The sequence below is a fragment of the Dryobates pubescens genome, chromosome 11 (genome assembly GCF_014839835.1).
Source record: "Dryobates pubescens isolate bDryPub1 chromosome 11, bDryPub1.pri, whole genome shotgun sequence".
Lineage (NCBI taxonomy): Eukaryota > Metazoa > Chordata > Aves > Piciformes > Picidae > Dryobates > Dryobates pubescens.
Window position 1 is genome coordinate 13,999,034 of NC_071622.1, and position 20,005 is coordinate 14,019,038.

At 46.6% G+C, this 20,005-nt stretch overlaps 1 protein-coding gene across 2 annotated transcripts in view; it reads left to right on the forward strand.

Annotated features, from left to right (window-relative positions):
• The window catches only part of RNF2 (ring finger protein 2), a 28,100-nt gene extending 10,639 nt beyond the window's left edge, over positions 1-17,461 (forward strand). Inside the window, exons 2-7 of one of the 2 annotated variants that reach the window (XM_054165466.1) lie at positions 10,627-10,715; positions 11,589-11,749; positions 12,839-13,054; positions 13,870-14,142; positions 15,744-15,915; positions 16,700-17,461. In XM_054165466.1, the coding sequence (XP_054021441.1) occupies positions 10,629-10,715; positions 11,589-11,749; positions 12,839-13,054; positions 13,870-14,142; positions 15,744-15,915; positions 16,700-16,801 (1,011 nt within the window). In that variant the 5' untranslated portion in view covers positions 10,627-10,628 and the 3' untranslated portion in view covers positions 16,802-17,461. The remainder of the gene's footprint in view (positions 1-10,626; positions 10,716-11,588; positions 11,750-12,838; positions 13,055-13,869; positions 14,143-15,743; positions 15,916-16,699) is intronic. The other variant, XM_054165468.1, reaches the window with a different exon arrangement.
• Positions 17,462-20,005: the final 2,544 nt, after the last annotated feature.

Consider the following 20,005-nt stretch of genomic DNA (forward strand, 5'->3'; position numbering starts at 1 on the left):
AGCTGCAGATGTTTAATGTGAGCAGGTGTCATAGTATCAGTCAGGGTTGGAAGGGACCACAAGGATCATCTAGTTCCAGCCCCCCTGCCATGGGCAGGGACACCCCACACTAGATCAGGCTGGCCAGAGCCTCATCCAGCCTGGTACCTTCAGCTCACCTGCTTTTGGCCAAAGCCCAAGGTGGTTTTGCTTGCTCTTGGTCAGTTTAAATGTCCATACAGGGGAGAGAAGCTGTATGCTCTGAAAACACTGGTGTGGTGTTTTGGGCTTATTCATTAATTCCCCAAATGAGACAAAAATCCGTAGTTGGGAATTTTACTGCTGGTTCCACAAGCTCTCAGAAGCTATTTAAGGAAGGTGTCTGTGGTTATATCATGTGTTCATGGAGAAAACTCCCATCCTAAGCTGGATATTTTTTGTAACACAGAGAGTATCTGGAGGCCCAGTTCCCTTGTTGGTGTTTTCATGCAGTTCAAACAAATGGATTCTACTCGGTGTAAGTGATGACACTACACTTGGAATACTGTGTCCAGTTTGGGGTTCCCCAGTTCAAGAGAGACAGGGATTTGCTGGAGAGAGTCTAATGGAGAGCTACGAGGATGATGAAGGAACTTGAACATGGCTGATGCACTATTGAATTCAGTCTGCAAATAGGAAGAAGTGAAAAGCTTCCCCATGAGGGACATTGTGACACTGAACTTGATACTGGGGGACAAAGATTGATGGCTGAATGAACTAAAATCACTCCTCAGTCAAGCTTTATCTAAACCTTTCTGAGATCAGCATGTCATTACAGTGAGAGTGATACAGACTTGGGCAGTTTGACAAGTGGTGACAAGAGGAGCAAACCAGCAGAGGAGGAAGGGAGGCACAGCCAAACGCAGTGACACACTTGTTCAGGATCATTGAGCAGTTCATTTCAGAGCTGGGAACAAACTGAGCTCCAGGCCAGGACCTGATTTGGCTGCCTCTCAGGGATTTTGAGATCCAGAGATGAGAAGACCTCAGGAAAGAGTGAATACTGAAAGTACTGGATTGTAATTTAGTACTAGGTGTCCTAGATGACAGCAGGGTGTAAAGCAATCTGAGCTGTAGTGAGGAGTAATTCCTTCGAGTAGAGTCTATTCAGAAATTTTTTGGGGGTTGTTTCCAAATCAAGCTCTCAGCCAGAAAGTAAAAGCAGAAAAACACCTTAACCTTCAGGATGCTTTAATGGAATACATTGAAATGGATTATTGAATTGAAGACTGTCCAAATGTGCAATTCCTCCCTCATACTAGTTACAGTATCAGAGAGAGTAAAATGTGGAGCTCAAATCCTGTTAAGCTTCCAAGTAACTGGACTGTGATACCTGTTTATACAAGAACTAACCCTTGGGAGAAAACTAGCCAGAATGGGTGAAGGTGCTGTTGAGCTTGGCATGGCAATTACAGCTCTAACTCTCTTAGTTTTTAAAATCTAACTATTGACCTTTTAAAAGCTGGAACAAAAATGAGTTAATTTTGAAGGATTTAATGCTGAGCTTAAAAGATGTGTTTGGTTTCTTTATAGAACCTGATGGGGTTTTGTCCTCAAAAGTGGGGTTTTTTCTTTTCTTTTTTTTTCTTTTTTGTTCATGAAAGTATCAGAGATCAGTAGGCTGTTTGGAGTTAAACAGCAGCATGTAGGGTTATGGCCACACCTGAGCGTGGTTTGTGGGTTATTTCTTCCAGCTGCTCAGGTCTGTCCCACCCTTTCTCTGATCTCAAGGTGTGCTGATCCAACCACAAGTGCAGTTGCTCTTTGCCTGGGCTAAAATAGCCACTGCAGAGAATTTGGGAGAGTAACTTGGCTTGTGAGGGATCCCTGATGGCATCCAGTAGGAAGTCTCCAACTCCCTCCTCAGAGGAGGACGACCATGAAGGTTAGTTCAAAGCTAGAGCTAAGGAGATCTTAAAACAGCAGATTTTGAGGTATATGACTAAGAAGCAATTATACATTGGTGAAGTTAAGGGTGGCAAACCTCTGAAAAGGTGAAGCAGGGAAAGAGCAGGAGTTGCTGTGCTCCTTTGGCTGCCTAAACAGCCTGCTGCCTGCAGCTTGGAGTGGTCTGGAGTGTACTTGTTGCCAGTTGGATTTGATTTATACTGAATAGGAATAGGACATCTAATCAGATGTCCAACCCGTTGTGACTCATAACTGCATTTGAGCAAGTAATCCAATGTGTTTTGCTGTAAGGGCTTGGAAAGTGGATGTGAGAAGTGTGGATGCATTTGTGGCCAAGAGAGCAAATGGTATCCTGGGGTGCATCAAGTGTGCCCAGCAGTTCTAGGGAGGCTCTCCTCCCACTATTCTGCCCTGGTGAGGCCACAGCTGGAATACTGTGTTCAGTATGGGGCTCCCCAATTCAAGAGAGACAGGAGTCTAGTGGAGAGAGTTCAACAGAGAGCTATGGGGATGATGAAGGGACTTGAACAGCTTTCCTGTGAAGAAAGACCTGGGGCTGTTTAGTCTGAAGAGGAGAAGGCTGAGAGAGGATCTTATCAATATCTATAAATATCTGAGGGGTAGGTGTCAGGATAAAGGTGCCAGACTCTTTACAGTGGTGCCCAGTGATACTGAATACTGAAAAGGAACAATGTGTATAAGCTGGAACCCAGGAAGTTCCACCTCAGCGTAAGGAGAAACTTGTTTGCTGTGCAGTTGCTGGAGCCCTGGAGCAGGCTGCCCAGAGAGGCTGTGGAGTCTCCTCCTCTGGAGAGATTCCAAGCCCACTGGGATGCATTCCTGTGTGACCTGCCCTGGGTGACCCTGCTTTGGCAAGAGGGTTGGACTTGATGATGTGTTGAGGTCTCTTTCAAACCCCACCATTCTGTGATTCTATGCTGCTGTACTGGAGTTCGTTGTGAGCAGGTTGGAGAGAGGCTCCAGTATAAATTCCCCATCAGTTAGCAGGCAGGAGGTCAGAGTAGCTTTCCTGATGGATCTTTCATCCTGTTGTTTTTTTCCCCTATAGCTGTCTGCCTGTTTTCCCCCAATTTAGGAACAAGATTTAAGTTTGTTACTATGTTTTTTAAACCCCAGCCATTTGTCTTCAAATTTCTTTTGGAAAATAGTCTACAGATGGCTGAGCACCAAGAGTGGGGTTGCACAGGCTCTGTTTTCCAGGGAAATCAGGCTTACAGAGCAGGTCTTTCAGATGAAGTGATGCAATGCTGCCTTCTGAAGCCAGCAGGTTCATCTCCCAGCTCTAGTCAGGGAGCCATTCAGCTTGTGGACAGAATTTATGTAGAGAAACTTGATAAAAAGCTTCCAAAGTTCCTCGAGAGCAGCCCAGGTAAGGCTTATTTTATTCTGGTTTTAATGCTCTGGCAAGGTGGAGAGCTAACAGGTTGAGGGGTGATTCTGCTGCTCTGGTGAGACCTCGCCTGCAGTGCTGTGACCAGCTTGGGCCCCCAACACAAGAGACATGGACCAGCTGGAGTGGGTCCAGAGGAGGCCCACAAAGATGATCAGAGGTCTGGAGCAGCTTCCCTATAGGGACAGGCTGAAAGAATTTGGGCTGTTCAGTATGGAGAAGAGAAGGCTCTAGGAAGTCCTTAAGCTGCATTTCAGTATCTGAAGGGGACCTACAGGAAGGCTGGGGAGGGACTATTTAGAAAGGCCTGTGGTGGTGATAGGATGAGGGGTGATGGTTTGAAACTGGAGCAGGGTAGATTTAGATTGGATATCAGGAGGAAGCTCTTTACAATGAGAATGGTGAAATACTGGAACTGGTTGCCCAGGGATGTGGTTGAGGCCCTGTCCCTGGAGACACTTAAGACCAGACTTGATGCATCCCTGGGCAGCCTGATCTAGATGGAGATCTCCCTGCTGACTGCAGGAGTGTTGGACAAGATGACCTTTGAGGGTCCCTTCCAATTGGATGCAATCTGTGAATCCTGGATACAAAGAAATCAAATGTTACACATTCTGATAACCTTTAGCAGTCTCCCAGTTTCATCTTCCAGTGCTCTTCTGTAAAAGACACAGGGTGACAAGCAAGTTTTCTGCCTAAATGGTCAATGTTAGCTTGCTTCCCTTTTCTCAGGTGCTGCCTGGGACTGGGGGTGACAGGTTCTGAAATCTCTTCAGGTTTGATACCATTTCTGGATCTCTGATTTGTAATGTGTGCTTTAGGTTCTGTCACAGCCTGCTCTGGCTTTGCTGGTGACAGACACATTACAAAGTTTGTGCTAAAAAATTTTGCTGTGCTTGAAGACTGAATCAGTCTGAGGGACTGCAGGTGTCCTTGCAAATATCAGTCAGGCTTTGGTTTGTTTTTTTACTGATTGACAAGAGTGGTCCTCATGCAATAGCATAAATCACAACAGCCAGCAGTGGCTCAGACAGTGAGATGTAGTGATGGGACAAGGGGGAATGGATTGAAGTGTGAGAGGGCAGATTTAGACTGGAGATTAGGAAGAAATTCTTTGCTGTCAGTGTGGTGAGACACTGGAACAGGTTGTCCAGGGAGATGCCCCCCTCTCTGGAGGTGTTCAAAGCCAGGCCTTGAGCAGCCTGGTCTAGTGGAAGGTGTCCCAGCTCATGGAAGGGGGGTTGGAAATAGATCTTTAAGATGCCTTCCAACTCAAACCATTCTGTGAATCTACCTGCAGACTGAAGGATAAACATGAGGGTTTGCATTCTAGCTCTTCTCCCTGGGCCAGTGGAAATTAAAAGTCTGATGTACCTTCTGTCTAGAAACTCTCTAGTTTTCCCTCTGAACAAATTGTCAACAGTAGAAAAAAAAGTCTTCCTTTAGCTCAGGAAAGACTCTTCCTAACTTGGTAGCCTATGCCACCCAGGATTTCTTTCAGCAGGTGCCTGCTTCCAATCCAGCAGCAGAGGGCTGTCGTGAAAGCAAGCTGCACTAAAGAGCAGTTTGATGGACTGTTGCAGGCTGTGTCCTGGCACTGTCAGAACAGCCAGAAAAAGTCCTGCCATACTGATCTCCATTGCAGGTGAGGAGGGCTGCCTGTCCACAGCAGTTCAGCTCCAGGGTCAGCACAAGAACAGAGGCAATGGTGCACCAGTTGTGTCTTCCTCTTGAAGATTTTAAAAATATTTTTTGTTTTTCCTGCTGGAGGCCAACAGATGATGAGGAAAGGCTGAGAGACCTGGGGCTGTTTAGCCGGGAGAAGAGCAGCCTGAGAGGAGATCTGATCGATACTTGGCAAGAGCTACAGGGTGGACGGCAAGAGGATGGGGCCTCAGTGGTGCTCAGGGACAGGACAAAGAGGAGCTGGTACAAACTGGAATCCAGGATGTTTTATATGAACAGAAGGAAAAAATTCTTTGCTGTGAGGTTGCTGGAGCAGGCTGCCCAGAGAGTTTCCTTGTCTGGAGAGATTCTAAACCCACCTGAATGTTGTGGTCCTGGGCAAGCTTCTGTGGGTGCCTCTGCTTTAGGAATTAGTGCAATGACACCTGAAAGCGAACTGAGAAGTGCTGTTTGGGATGTGTTTTGAAAATGATAACTTCTAAAGAGTCCTTGCTACTTAGGTGTCAGCATAGCTGCCTGTTTGCTGTTAAAACTGAGGGGCCAAGTGAAGTCTCCTTGGTTGTAATGCTGGACTTGAGAGTCAGCTCACTGCTGAGATGCTTTCTGCCTCTGTTCCCCAAATGAATGGAGACCTGTCATTGTTGAGAACATCCAAAGAGAGCCTTTACTGGCTATGACTTTGAGACTGCTAGTTGTTACTTAGTGGCTATTACATGGTCAGTGCAATTTTAGGTCAAAATGCCTCTCCTGATTGTAGAGTTGGATCTTTGATACTGGTGCCAGCTGGTGATGTGTTAGATTTTCAGCAGTGTGAAGAAACACAATCCAATCTGATGTCCAACAATGTCATAAGGAAGGGAAGTCAAGCATTTTTCAGGCTCAGTGTAGATCTGGAAATTGTAGGGGAGCAGGGAAAATGCAGATTAAGTCTCCATGCAGTGTAATGGGATTGGTTTTGTTGTTGATTTTGGTGGGGGGAGGTTCTCAGCATCTCTGAATTGATCATGTTTGCAGTGCTTCTGCATGTTTGAATTGACCATGTTCCCAGTGTTCATCAGGCTTTTGCCTCCAGAGGCAGAAGAGGTGTTTGCTAGTGATAAAATGAGCTGTGTAGATCTCTCCAGCTTTCAGCTAGCTTTGGGGCCAGCACTTCCAATTTGAAGCTGAAAAATGGTATCAGTGCAGACCTTAAGGTGAGAATGAAGCTCTCAGCAGCTCAGATTAGAAGTCTTTAGTCTACATCTGGTCAATTATTCATCATGACACTTGTACAGTGTCTTCTGGAGTGTAGCCTTGAGCAGGTAGGTGAGGCTGCAGTCTAGCTGATGGTGTTAATAGACTTGTTCTCCAGACTGATAGGTGTGCTGACTGCCTGGCACACGAGAGCTGCTCTTCTGTGCTAGCAAGTACAAGCATGCAAGTTGAGGCAAAATGCTACTCGTGTGTGTGATAAGCTCTTTGCTCATGGATGGTTCCATGAGCTCTTTGCTGTGCTGGAGCTGTGAAATGCTGGGAGCAGGCTCCTCTGCTCAGAGAGGCTGGATTTACTAGGATTTAGTTGTCCTCATCTGCTGTAGTCTGACTGTGTGATTCAGCAAGTTGTGAGAACAGTGTGAATGATGAGCAGCTTTTTGAGCTTCTCTCAGTAGTTGGCATGATAGTTAATTAAATATATCAGCTTTAAAGCACTCAAGAGTAGTATCCAGTTCAGACAGAGAAGGCTAATGCCATGCCTTGGTTAGAACAAGCAACAGGGAACAAAAATCCTTACCCTGAAGGACTTGGCTTCCTTTGTCTCACACAAGAAGGACATCAAACTGCTGGAGAGGGCCCAGAGGATGCCACAAAGGTGATCAGAGGGCTGGAAAACATCCCCCAAGGGGACAGGCTATGAGAGTTGGGGCTGTTCAGCCTGGAGAAGAGAAGGTTCTAGGGAGACCATAGAGTGGCCCTCCAGTACCTGAAGGGGGCTACAAGAAAGCTGGAGAGGAATTTTTTACAAGGGCTTGTAGTGACAGGACAAGGGCAATGGCTTTAATGTGGAAGAGGGGAGATTTGTGCTAGAAATTGGGAAGAAATTTGTTAACAGTGAGGCTGGTGAGACACTGGAACAGGTTGCCCAGGGAGGTTGTGGAGGCCCCCTCCCTGGAGGTAAAGGCCGGGTTGGATGAAGCCTTGAGCAGTCTGGTCTAGTGGGAGGTGTCCCTGCCCATAGCAGGGGGTTTGGAACTCGGTGGTCTTCTTGCAGGTCCCTTCCAGCTCAAACCATTCTCTGAACCTATGAGTTATCTTAAATAGTAGTGGAAATACAGCACAGCAACACCATTGCCTTGCTGTGTCACTAGTACAAATCTCAAATTGCTCCTTTCCCGAGATGTGTCATTAACACCATCATTTAATTCATCTCTCTGAGTAACTTAAATACAATACCCAGAGTCCTGACAGAACAGCGCTTGGCCAGACTGGGAGCTGTAGCTTGTCACCTTTAATGGTGAAGTGAGGCCCCAGCTGGACACTTTACTTTTCTGAGCCATGTGGAGGAAGGTGTCTGCTGTGACAAGTAAACTCCACTGTTAGGACACAGTACTTACATAGGAAAAACTGGAGCTGATGGTCTGTCATCTCCTAATTATTTCTTTTCGGATCTCCTCAGACTCTTGTCATTGGTGCCCAGTGACAGGACAAAGGGCAGTGGGCACAAACTGGAACCTAGGAGATTCTGTCTGAACAGGAGGGGAAAATTATTTGCTGTGAGGGTGCTGGAGCCCTGTAGCAGGCTGCCCAGAGATGTTGTGGAGTCTCCTTGTCTGGAGAGATTCCAAACACACGTGGACTTTGTGGTCCTGGGTAAGCTGCTGTGAGTGGCCCTGCTTTAGCAGGGAGGTTAGACTGGATGACCTCCAGAGGTCTCTTCCACACCCCCATCATGCTGGGATTCTGGGGTTCAGACCCTTGCTACTTATTATACATAGTAATTGGTGTGGCTACTTAATGCCAGCCTTTTTTTATTTCCCTTCTCCTTTTTTCATAAGGTGAGAAAATTAATTTCTGTGCCTGGATGAAAGTCAATATAATAATCTATGCTGCATTGCTTCTTCTGCTTTTCCCTCAACAATTAATTAAAGCTTGTAAAGTAACCTTGCTCTCCAGAGAGGTTTTACCCTTCTCAGAGAACTTTATGAATTGGGAACTGGATTAGAATGTAGTGGTAGATGCCAATAGAAACTGCATTTGGCTGCTGATTTGAGGGGTCTGAAAATAGAAACCTTGATTTTAGAGAGTGATAAAAGAAATGAAGAATGATAGAATGGTTTAGGTTGGAAGGGACCTCCAAAGGTGCAACTTCCCTGCAGTGAGCAGGGACATCCTCCACTAGAGCAGGTTTCTCAGAGCTTTGTTGAGCCTCACCTTGAGTATCTCCAGGGATGGGGCCTGAACTACATCCTCAGGCAACCTGTTGCAGCGTTCCACTATCGTCATAGTAAAGATCTTCCTCTTAACATCCAACTTAAATTTGCTCTTCTCTAATTTCCACCCATTGCCCCTCATCCTTTCCCTGCAGGCCTTTGGAAACAGTCCCTCTGGAGCCTTTTCTTAAGCCCCCTTCAGGTACCGGTCTCTCCAGAGCTTTCTCTTCTCCAGGCTGAACAACCCCAGCTTCCTCAGCCTGTCCTCATGGAAGAGGTGTTCCAGCCTCTTGATCATTTTTGTGGCCCTCCTCTGGACCTGCTCCATCAGGTCCATATCCTTCCTGTATTGAGGGCTCCAGAGCTGCATGTGGTACTCCAGGTGAGGTCTCACCAGCAGATATAATTGCAGCTGCAGTCTTGCTTCTTACATGGTTACATTTATTGATTTAAACATACTGCAGCCTGGCATAAGGTTTTCTACTTGAAGGCAGGACTTCTGGAGAGATGGGGAGGATTGAGCACTCTTCCCCCTGTGTGAAAATATTTTCTGTTTCTTCTGTTATTTTGACTCAACTTCTTTTTACATGTCTGTACTGACCATGTGTGGTGGGTTTGCCTCCCAAAGGTTGATAGCAAAGCATTGCAGTTTCTCTGTGGTGATTTTCTGTGTGGCTGTTCTGTGGGTTTGGGTTTTTAATGAAAAGCTCAAGTGTGCCTTTGCCTATAACCAGGTTCTGCAGCAGTGGTTGTGGAGTTTTAAGTGCAGTTCTGTGTAGCTCTGTCCATTTACAGGAAAGCCTGTCTACCACTACTGATACCAAAAATGAGCAAACCTAGTGTGTGGATGATTTAGGTTTCTGAAACTTCAAAACTTTGGACTCCCCTCTCAAGTCATTGCAAATCAGGTGCACATAAAGTGAAACCTAGTGGGACTGCACAATACTCTCCCTCTTGAAATCAGAAACAAGGAGTCTTGGCATGGTGGTGGTTGGAAAGGACTTAGCAACCTGATCTAACTGGAGGTGTCCTGCTCCCTGCAGTGGGTGTTGGACAAGGTAACCTTTAAGGGTCCCTTCCAACCCAATGTATTCTGAGACCTCTGGGGATCATACAGTCCAGCCCCACTGCTAAAGCAGGGCCTTTCACAGTATCACAAAGGTTGGAAGAGACCTCGAGCAGGTTGCCCAGGATCACAATGTCCAGGTGGTTTTGGAATCTCTCCAGAGAATGTGACTCCACAGCCCCTCTGGGCAGCCTGCTCTAGGGCTCCAGCACACAGCCTCACAGTAAAGAATTTTCTCCTCCTGTTCAGATGGAATCTCCTGGGTTCCAGTTTGTACCCACTGCCTCTTGTCCTGTCACTGGGCTCCACTGAAAAGAGTCTGGCCCCATCATCTTGCTGCCCACCCCCCCCCCACCACCCCCTCCCCCCCTTCAGTTCTTGCTACTCATTGATCAGATACCCTTTCAGGCTGCTCTTCTCCAGGCTAAAAACCCCCAGGTCTCTCAACCTTTCCTCATAACAGAGATGCTTCTAGCCACTCAGTATCTTTGTAGCCTCTGCTGGACTGTCTCCAGTAGTTCCCTGCCTCTCTTCAATGGGGAGCCCAGAACTTAGCCAGTGCCTAGGCTTCCCTTGATCTTTCTGTAGTCTCTAAACTTCTGACTGTAGAGCTCAGTGATGGATGTTTAGGAGGAAGAAGAAGGGCTCTGCAGGATGCTCCCAGCGAGCACGTTTAGCCAGCATTCCATGTGTGTGTGCAGCTGTGACCTCCCTCAGAGCTCAGAAGCAGACCCTACTAGACCTGTCTGCAAGTGGCTGTTTTATGGCTGTTGTCCACGTTGGGTGGCATTTGCAGCTTTCACACCACACAGCCAAAGTTTTATGGCCTTCTGTTGTGTGTCACTTTTGTTTTACAACTGTAACTGATTTCTGCAAAGCCCTCAGGGCTGAGTGCCCCCCTCAGTGTGTTTGGAGCAGCACAGAGAAGGGGATTATCCGTGTGTAGCTCAGTGGAGCCTGGTACGTGGGTGAACTGGCGTGCCCCTGTGCTGCTGCTGTGCTGGCACAGAGATGGCTCTGTCCTTACAGGCATAGGACTCTGTGCTCCCAGAGGAGCCTGCTGGGGAGAGTGAGCTGGCTCCTGGAGCCAGATCTATATGAGTGTGACTTGTTTCTCTTTCTCTTCCCAGCCATGTCTCAAGCTGTGCAGACCAATGGGACACAACCTTTAAGCAAAACATGGGAGCTGAGTTTGTACGAACTGCAAAGGACACCTCAGGTAATAGGTGCTGAAGAGCTGGGCTCCATGGCAGGGCTGCTTTTTGTACTACTTAGGCTGTTCAGTGCCTACTCTAAATAGAATTATAGAATAGAATCATAGAATCATTTTGGTTGAAAGAGACCTTTAAGATCATTTATCCAACCGTTAACCCAACACGACCAGGCCACCACTAAACCATGTCCCTCAGCACCACACATACGCAGCTTTGAAATCCCTCTGGGATGGTGACTCCACCACTGCCCTGGGCAGCCTGTTTCAGGGCTTGACAATCCTTTTGGGGAAGAAATTGTTCCTAGTGTCCAACCTAAACCTTCCCTAACGCAACTTGAAACTGTTTCCTCTTGTCCTGTTGCTTGTTCCTTGGGACAAGAAACCAATAGAAATGACAGAATATGTTAAAAAGAAATCATTCCAAAATCACAGTCTGTTTTAGACTATTAGAAAAACAAACTGATGTTTGACCTGTATTTCTTTTTTCCTTCATCCTACTTTGTGTGGTGGAGTATGTGTCTTGGGGTTGTGTATCATGTGATCATGTATCACAGAATAGTTTCAGTTGGAAGGGACTCTAAAGATCATCCAGTTCCAACCACCTGCCACTAGACCTGGTTGCTCAAGGCCTTGTCCAGCCTGGCCTTGAACACCTCCAGGGAGGGGACATCACAACCTCCCTGGGAAATCTGTTCCAGCATCTCACTATCCTCACTGTAAATAACTTTGTCCTGATCCCGTGTGTGCATCTTGTTTTGTCTTTTTGCCGTGTCTTTGTGCTTGTCTTCATCTTTTCCCTGTGTTTCTCTTTAGAAGAGCAGTAAAACATGCAGTCTCCATGAGGTAGTTGCCATTCAAGTTTACTTTCTTCTCCACTAGGAAGCAATCACTGATGGCTTGGAAATAGTGGTATCACCCCGAAGCCTCCACAGTGAGCTGATGTGTCCCATCTGCTTGGATATGTTAAAAAACACCATGACAACAAAAGAATGTTTGCATCGCTTCTGCGCCGACTGCATCATCACAGCCCTCAGGAGTGGGTATGTACAGGGTGCTAGGGGGAAAAGGGGTGGGTGCAAGTGTGAGCAAGAAGATCCTTCAGGCCCTGGGTGTTGCTGTTAAAGTGTCACCTGCCTGTGCAGTGCAAGGGCTGAATGTGGAGCAAAACATTCCTACTTCCTTCCTGTGTGTTCAGCCATCTGTGGCAGATTAGATCTGTTCTTTTCCTCCTGTGAAAAGTCATCCCCTCACTTGTGTTTGTTGCAAGAAGTTGAAAATCTCTCTTGTCTTTTTCTGCAGTTCAGTCAGTGACGTGAGTATCCATTTGTGATAATGCCTTCTGTTCAGAGGTCACAATCTGCTGTGCCTGTGTAAATTCTGAGGAGTAATGAGCAAAAACATGTTTGAGGGAAAGAAGGAACACAGAATGGCTTAGGTTGGAAGGGACCTTGGAGATCATCTGTTCCAACCACGCTGCCAGGGGCAGGGACAGCTCTCAGAATCACAGAAACATTCAGGTTGAAGACCCTCAGGATCACCAAGTCCAACCAATAACCCTACTCTACAAGGTTCACCCCCTAAACCATATCCCCAAGCACCACATCCCTGGAGACATTCAAGATCAGACTTGATGTGGCCCTGGGCAGCCTGATCTACAACTACCTGAAGGGAGGTTGTAGACAGACGGATGTTGGTCTCTTCTCCCAGGCAAGCAGTACCAGAACAAGAGGACACAGTCTCAGGCTGCACCAGGGGAGGTTCAGGCTGGATGTTAGAAAAAAGTTCTATACAGAAAGAGTGATTGCCCATTGGAATGGGCTGCCTGGGGAGGTGGTGGAGTCGCCATCACTGGAGGTTTTTAGGAGAAGACTTGACGGGGTGCTTGGTGCCGTGGGTTAATTGCTTGGGCGGTGTTGGATTGGTTGATGGGTTGGACACGATGATCTTGAAGGTCTCTTCCAACCTGGTTTATTCTATATGTATTCTATATATGTATCTAGTTGGAGGTGTCCCTGCTGACTGCAGGGTGGTTGAACAAGCTGACCCTTGAGGGTCCCTTCCAACCCAATGCAATCTGTGAATCAGTGTGTCAGTCAGTATGTTTTTTCTCCCTTCTTGTTCATGTCCAGCAACAAAGAATGTCCCACGTGTCGTAAAAAGCTCGTTTCAAAACGGTCACTGAGGCCAGATCCCAACTTTGATGCTCTCATCAGTAAAATCTATCCGAGCCGGGATGAGTATGAAGCCCATCAGGAGAGAGTGCTGGCAAGAATCAGCAAGCACAACAACCAGCAAGCTTTAAGCCACAGCATTGAGGAAGGATTAAAGATCCAAGCCATGAACAGGTGCGTAATCCACCTCCTTTGGCCACCTGTAACCTTGTTTGACTCGCACTGAAAATACACCATCTGTCCTCGCTCCCTGTATAGTCTGAAAGTTCTCTTCTCTCTGAGGTCTGCCAAAATCATTTTTAACCTCTGGCAGAATGATTTGTTCAACCGAGTAACAAGGGATTGGACAAGAAATGGCCTCAAGTTGCACTGGGGAAACTTAGATTGGCTGTTAGAATTTCTTTACTGAAAGGGTTTTCAAGCCCTAGAACAGGCTGCCCAGGGAGGGGGTGGAGTCCCCATCCCTGGAGGAATTGGAAAGTTGGGCAGATGTGGTGTTGAGGGCTGTAACTTGGTAGAGGACTTGTAAGTGTTAAGCTAATGATTGGACTCAATGATCTTAAAGGTCTTTTGCAACCTATGCAGTTCTGTGATTTGTAACCTTTGAATACTGCTTTGTACCATAGAATCATTAAGGTTGGAGAAGACCTCTAAGATCATCAAGTCCAATGTTGTACCAAACACCTCCATGACCACTAAAACATGTCTCAAATAATTGTATGAAGTTTAAAATCATCTTAAAAACTGTGGCAGTTTGTTATTTTTTTTTCCTTATCCCTCAGTCTTGTCTGTATCTTTCTGTAAGAAAAACCATATAACACCACCCCCCCACCCCCCAATTAAATGCTTTAAAGATCTCTCAAATGCTTAGTTTCTATGTGTACTTATGACTGACTGGTGGCAGGACAGGAATGGGGAGAGGGAGAAGGTGCACAAATTTTGTGGGGCCTGTCTCACTAAAACATTGATTTCTACATATTTCTGATCAGGCTGCAGAGGGGCAAGAAACAGCAGATTGAGAATGGCAGTGGAGCAGAGGACAACGGTGACAGCTCCCACTGCAGCAACGCCTCAACACACAGCAACCAGGAAGCAGGGCCTAGTAACAAGAGGACCAAAACATCGGATGATTCTGGGCTGGAACTGGACAATAACAACACAGCTGTGGCAATAGACCCTGTCATGGATGGTGCCAGTGAAATAGAACTGGTCTTCAGGCCTCACCCGACCCTCATGGAGAATGACGACAGTGCACAGACGAGGTAAAGGTCTTCTCTTCCTCTTCATGTGTTCTGCTGTGATGTGTTGGTGTTTGTTTGCTGTCACTCCTTGGGGCTTTTAAAAATCGATTTCTTTTGGTGATCACAGTCTGTTATGAGTTGGAAGGGACCTCTGGAGATCATTGAGTCCAACCCTGCTGCCAAAGCAGGGTCACCTAGGGCAGATCACACAGGAACACATACAGGCAGGTTTTGAAAGCCTTCAGAAAACGAGACTCCACAACCTCGCTGGGCAGCCTGTTCCAGGGCTCCAGCACCCTCACAGCAAAGAAGTTTTTCCTTATGTTGAGGTGGAACTTCCTGTGTTCCAGCTTGTACCCATTGTTCCTTTTCCTATCACTGGGCACCACCAAAAAGAGCCTGGCACCTTCATCTTCACACCCACCCCTCAGATATTCATAGACATTGATAAGATTCCCTCTCAGCCTCCTCTTCTGCAGACTAAACAGCCCCAGGTGTCTCAGTCTTAACCATATCCACTCTCTTCCTTGTTCCACTGCAAGTGTGGTGTGTGGGACAGCTCAGACATTACCAAACATACAACAACAATCTGTTCTCAGCTTTTGATCACAAAGATGTTTTAAGGGATTTTAGCCTTGCAGCTCACAGTAGGTACTAGGATGATGGTATAAGATAAAGCCCTTATTAAAAGATTCTTTGTGAATAAACAACCTTTGATAGGAGGAGAGGAATTGGCCTCAAGTTGAGGTGTTAAGGGACATGGTTTAGCACTAGAATTGAGAACAGTTGGACTGGATGATCTTAAAGGTCTTTTCCAACTGAAATGATTCTGTGATTCTTGCATAAGTGCCAGCAGTTTGCAGAGCAGGATTTGCAGAGCAGTTTGTCAGCAGGATTTACAGGCTGGAAGCTTTTCCTGGCATTATTTTTCATGCTCCAGTCCAAGCACAGTCTGCCGATTTTTGGATCACACCAATGAGCAGTCTCATGGAGTTTCCTCAGATCTCTTCCTGGCTTTCTCTCCTGATGAGACAACCCTCTGTAGGGCCTATAAATATATTAGAAGCTTCAGCCAGCTTTTCTTTATGGTTTGGAACTGCAAGGGAGTTCTGGGTGTTGTTCTGAAAGCAGAAAGCAAACTAAGCTTCTGGGAGAGGCCACTGCAGCATGAATCAGCCTTCAGTTCTTAGGTGAAGAATCCAAGGGAGGACAGATAGTGAGATAAGGAAGAGTAACTAATGAGTGTTGTGTGTGCAGCTCTGACACCTTACAGTTTCTTGTCCAGGCACTTCAAGCTGTATCTGTGCTCAGATTTAAGCAGTCCTGAGTATTATGAGAACTCCCTGGCAACCTGCTATTAGTTTTTTCATCAGGAGCAGATGCCAGGCAGTGTTGCCTCCTTTCTACAAAGCAGGAGGGCTGATTGGAGGAGCATCACAAAGATGTATGGGCACTTTGGAACAATGAGCTGCTTGCATGTCTTGGGTGAAAACAATTCATGTTCTTGTTTGTGAGCTGCCTTTAAAGAATTTCACACTTCATGCTTAATACTTTGGGGTGTTCCAGATGTCCTTCCCATACCTGCAAGTGTCTTTGATTCTTTTTTGTGGTTGTTGACACAGATACATCAAAACCTCAGGCAATGCCACTGTTGATCACCTGTCCAAGTACCTAGCTGTGAGATTGGCTTTGGAGGAGCTTCGTAGCAAAGGAGAGTCCAACCAGATGAACCTTGACACAGCCAGTGAGAAGCAGTACACCATCTACATCGCTACTGCCAATGGGCAGTTCACTGTAAGTACAGCCTCTGGCTAGGAGTCAGCAGCAAGGCATCTTTGGTACAGACTGGATCTGGAATGGCTCAATGGTCTGCATGGAGACTGGTGACAAGTGGTGTCCCTCAGGAGTCTGTGCTGGGACCAGTGTTGTTTAGCATCATCGCTGACACACAGTGGGACTGAGTGCACCCTCAACAGGTTTGCGGGTGACACCAGCTGGGTCGTGTGGTTGAACTGAGGAACAGGATGTCATCTGGAGGGACCTGGGCAAGCTGAAGTGGGCTTTATGAAATTCAAAAGGAAAAGTACTGGTCCTGTACCTGGGTCAGGACAATCCCCAGTGTAGGTACAGGCCAGTGGATGAAGGGAGGGAGAGCAGCATTGTGGAGATTTTGGGGTGCTGGTGAGTGGAAAGCTGGACATGAGCCCGCACTGTGCACTCACCACCCACAGCCAGCCATGTCCTGGGCTGATCCACAGCAGCATGGGCAGCAGGTGGAGGGAGGGGATTCTGCCCCTCTGCTTTGCTCTGCTGAGATTCCCCCTGCAGTGCTGGGGCCAGCTCTGGAGTCCTCAGCACAGGAGAGATATGGACCTGTTGGAGCAGGGCTAAAGGAGGCCACAGAAATGATGGGAGCCCTCTGCTGTGAGGCCAAGCTGAGAGAGAATTGGGCTTCTTCAGCCTGGAGAAGGTCCCAGGGAGACTTTCTGATCACTTCTGATTTCAGCTGCCTTGTTTTTACAGTACTACCCATAAAAGGCACAGGTTACTTAATTTCTCCATTGGTGTTCTCTTCTAGGTACTAAATGGGTCCTTCTCCTTGGAACTGGTCAGTGAGAAGTACTGGAAAGTCAACAAACCCATGGAACTGTACTATGCACCCACAAAGGAACATAAATAAGCTGTGCTGGAAACCTGAGCTGGGACTAACTTTTTATAGCTATGACTTCTTTAATATTAATGAAGGCACCACTGTTATTATCTTCATGGACACTACAGGTGGTGCCTTCAGGCTCTCTCAGTATACTTCATTAATATTAGCCAGTATTCTGGGTTGTATTTAATTTAGTCTGTTTTGGGTTTTTGGCTTTTCCCTAGGAGACTAAATGACCTTTTCCAGTGCATTCCAATGTTTGACATGCTTTTTTGTTCCTGATGCATGATAACTGAACAAGTGTTCCAGTTTGGAATGTCTTAATTTCATCCAGGTACCTCTGGATTCCTGATATATTTGCCATGGTTAATAGTAGCCTTTGTGGAGTATTGAGCATGGGTAGCCAAGTCTATTCAATAGTTACCTAAGCCAAGGAACGTCTTAGATACTGTCATTTGCTAAAGGTTACCCATGTAAAAGGTGGGTAGAGAGCTGACTTCTGACAGCCTGGCAGCTGGAGGTAGTGGCATTCCCTGAAAAAAGATGTTTTAGTCACTTTGTTATCAACAATGAGCTGCAGCGACACTTTAAAATCCTGCTGTTTACTGGGCTTAATACTTCAGTGCAAGGTGAAACAGGAAATTTGCTTTTTAACCAGTGTTTCAGTCAAAAAAAAACCCCCACCAAACCCTTCACACCCCCAACCTGTAAGACTTGCCAGTCATGAGGCACGCTCCATCTTCCCGCCTGGCTCCTGTGGCAGTGTTATCCTGTCCTCACGAGCCCTGCTCTGTTGCCTACAAGAACAGATTTTCATTGTGAATGTATTGGAATGTTCTGTGTAGAACTGCCCTGAAAATGTGTGTGGGGGAGTGTCAGTCAAATCCCTGATTCCAGCACAGGGACATAAGGTAATGCCAACAAGCTTCACTTTGTGGAACTTGTGCCACCCCAGCTGTGAGCTTCTCTGGGCTCCAGGCTGAGCAGGGAGGACTTCAACCATAAGCTGCTTGAAGATTCTATTTTTCTTTTCTTTTTGTCATAGCTTTAACAAACATGGCTTAGCACTTTGGAAGACAATTTTAGTACTTGACCAAGTTTACCATTTAGTGTCTTAAATTTTGGTTGAAGTTTTCAAATGTGGCAGTAGTGTGAAGTGCAGTAGCTGCTGTCCTCCTGCATGTTCACCTCCTCTTCCCTCATTCTGAGCCTTGCTGTCACTTCGCAGGGGTTGCTTTACCTGTTGGCTTGTCTGAAGGGAAATACTGTTTCCTGAGAGTCTCTTGGCTCGTAAGACTCACTGATGGAGCCTTCACCCCTTTGCATCCAAAGCTAGAAGCAGCTACCATAGCTGAGAAGCAATAGACTTTAAACCATGTGACATTGCTCCTGCATCTTGGCTGTTGCCAGAATGGTTTTGGCCTGTGGTACCGAAGTATTCAGCTGCTCTGGGATTCTCCTGGGATGAAGTGCCCTTCAAGCACTTCTGTCTTTCAAGCACTTGTAAATACACATCCATTCCCACTGCTGTTTCAGATCTGCTTTATCCTGACGTGAGAACTGCGCAGGCTTTTTGGAGTAAACAAATTCTCTTCCATTACTGAAAGACTTGGTTTTCCGTGACACGGAGTTTTCAGACCCCAGCACACAGAGGGGGCAGTTTTGAAGGAGCTCTGTTCTTCATGACTTCCTGGTGCAATGTTGGTTGTATAGACTAGTAGTGCATGTCCGCTATGTGTAAGGCGGGGGGTGGGGGAGCAGGGATTATAACCGCTTTAAAGTGGAGGGGGAGCTGTCTAGGTTAATGGCCGTGTACCCTCCTGTTGTGATAGCTAAGGGCACATCCAGTCTCTCAAGAGAGTTGTTTGTGAAGCTGAAAGGTCTGTCTAGGAGCTGTCACTTTGTCCCCAGTTTGTTAAAGTGTGGGAGAATGTGAAGCTTTTATTTTCATGTTGTAGTGAATTTAGTGAGTATTTATGTTCCCTAAATATGATATCTAAATATCTAATGTAGTTGTTGGATTAAACCCTTGATTGCACTGTGACTCGAGTGCTACAAGCCATTTTATTTCCACAATGACTCTACTCCTCCACCTATTCAAGCTGTGTTTTTTTTGTGTTAGGTGTGGGTAAGCTCAATAGCTCTAGTATCCAACTAAACTCACCCTGAAATTCTCAAACTGACAATAAAAGCAGAAATGTTACCAACCACCTACAGCAATCCCAGTGCTGCTTCCTTTTAGAATTCCCAAGGGAAACCCTGGGGACAATTTGTGTTGGTTAGTGCTGCCATGCCTATGGCTCCCCAGAGGGAAGTGGGGGGAGGTGCAGCTGACCTCCGCTACTGTGGTGTCAGTTGAGCCTGTCCCTGACCACTGCTGCAGTCACAGAATTATCAGCCACCATCACCCCTAAATTATATCATGAAGTGCCATATCTACACCTCCAGGGATGGTGACTACCACCTCCCTCGGCAGCCTCTTCCACTGCCTGACCACTCTCGCAGGAAAGAAGTTGTTCCTAATCTCCAACCTGAACCACCCCTGCCACACCTTAAACTCATTTCCTCTTGTCCTATCACAGTTACTTGGAAAAGAGACCAGTATCAATTTCATTCTAACATCCTTTCAGGAGGTCCACTGGAACTGCCTTAACTGTGCCTGTTCTGTGCCTTGAAACAGGCACATGGAAGATGCCAGTTCTTCCACTGACCTGCCAGAGGTGCTGCTCTTCTCATTGGGGTCCTAGAGCCTGTGACAAGGGGTGAAGGGTTTCTGCAGCGCCCAGGTTAAACTCAGCAACCTTGCTTGTTTAGCTGTAAATTAAGCAGCTCCAACAGCAGTGTACAGAACCATAGAATTGTTTTGGTTGGAAAAACCCTCCAAGATCATAGAATCCAACCATTGACATAACCACCACAGCCATTGAACCAGAGTGCTGTGTCTACATGTTTCTTGAACACAAAAGGGTAACTGTAATGATTGACTTGGGTTGAGGTATATTATTAGAAAATGAAGTCCTGGTCCTTTCCTTATAGTAAGCGTAGGGATACAATAACTTCTAACTAGGACACACTGAGTCAAGATGGAATGCTTGTGTACACAGAGAATAGGGTTTCCTGAGCTGTTCTGCACATGGGACCCCGAGATGATCTTCTGCTTGTGCTCCTGCTGCCATGTTGGAACAGTTTCTAGTCCTTGAAAGCTGCCCTCAGCCATAGCCTGAAAGAAAA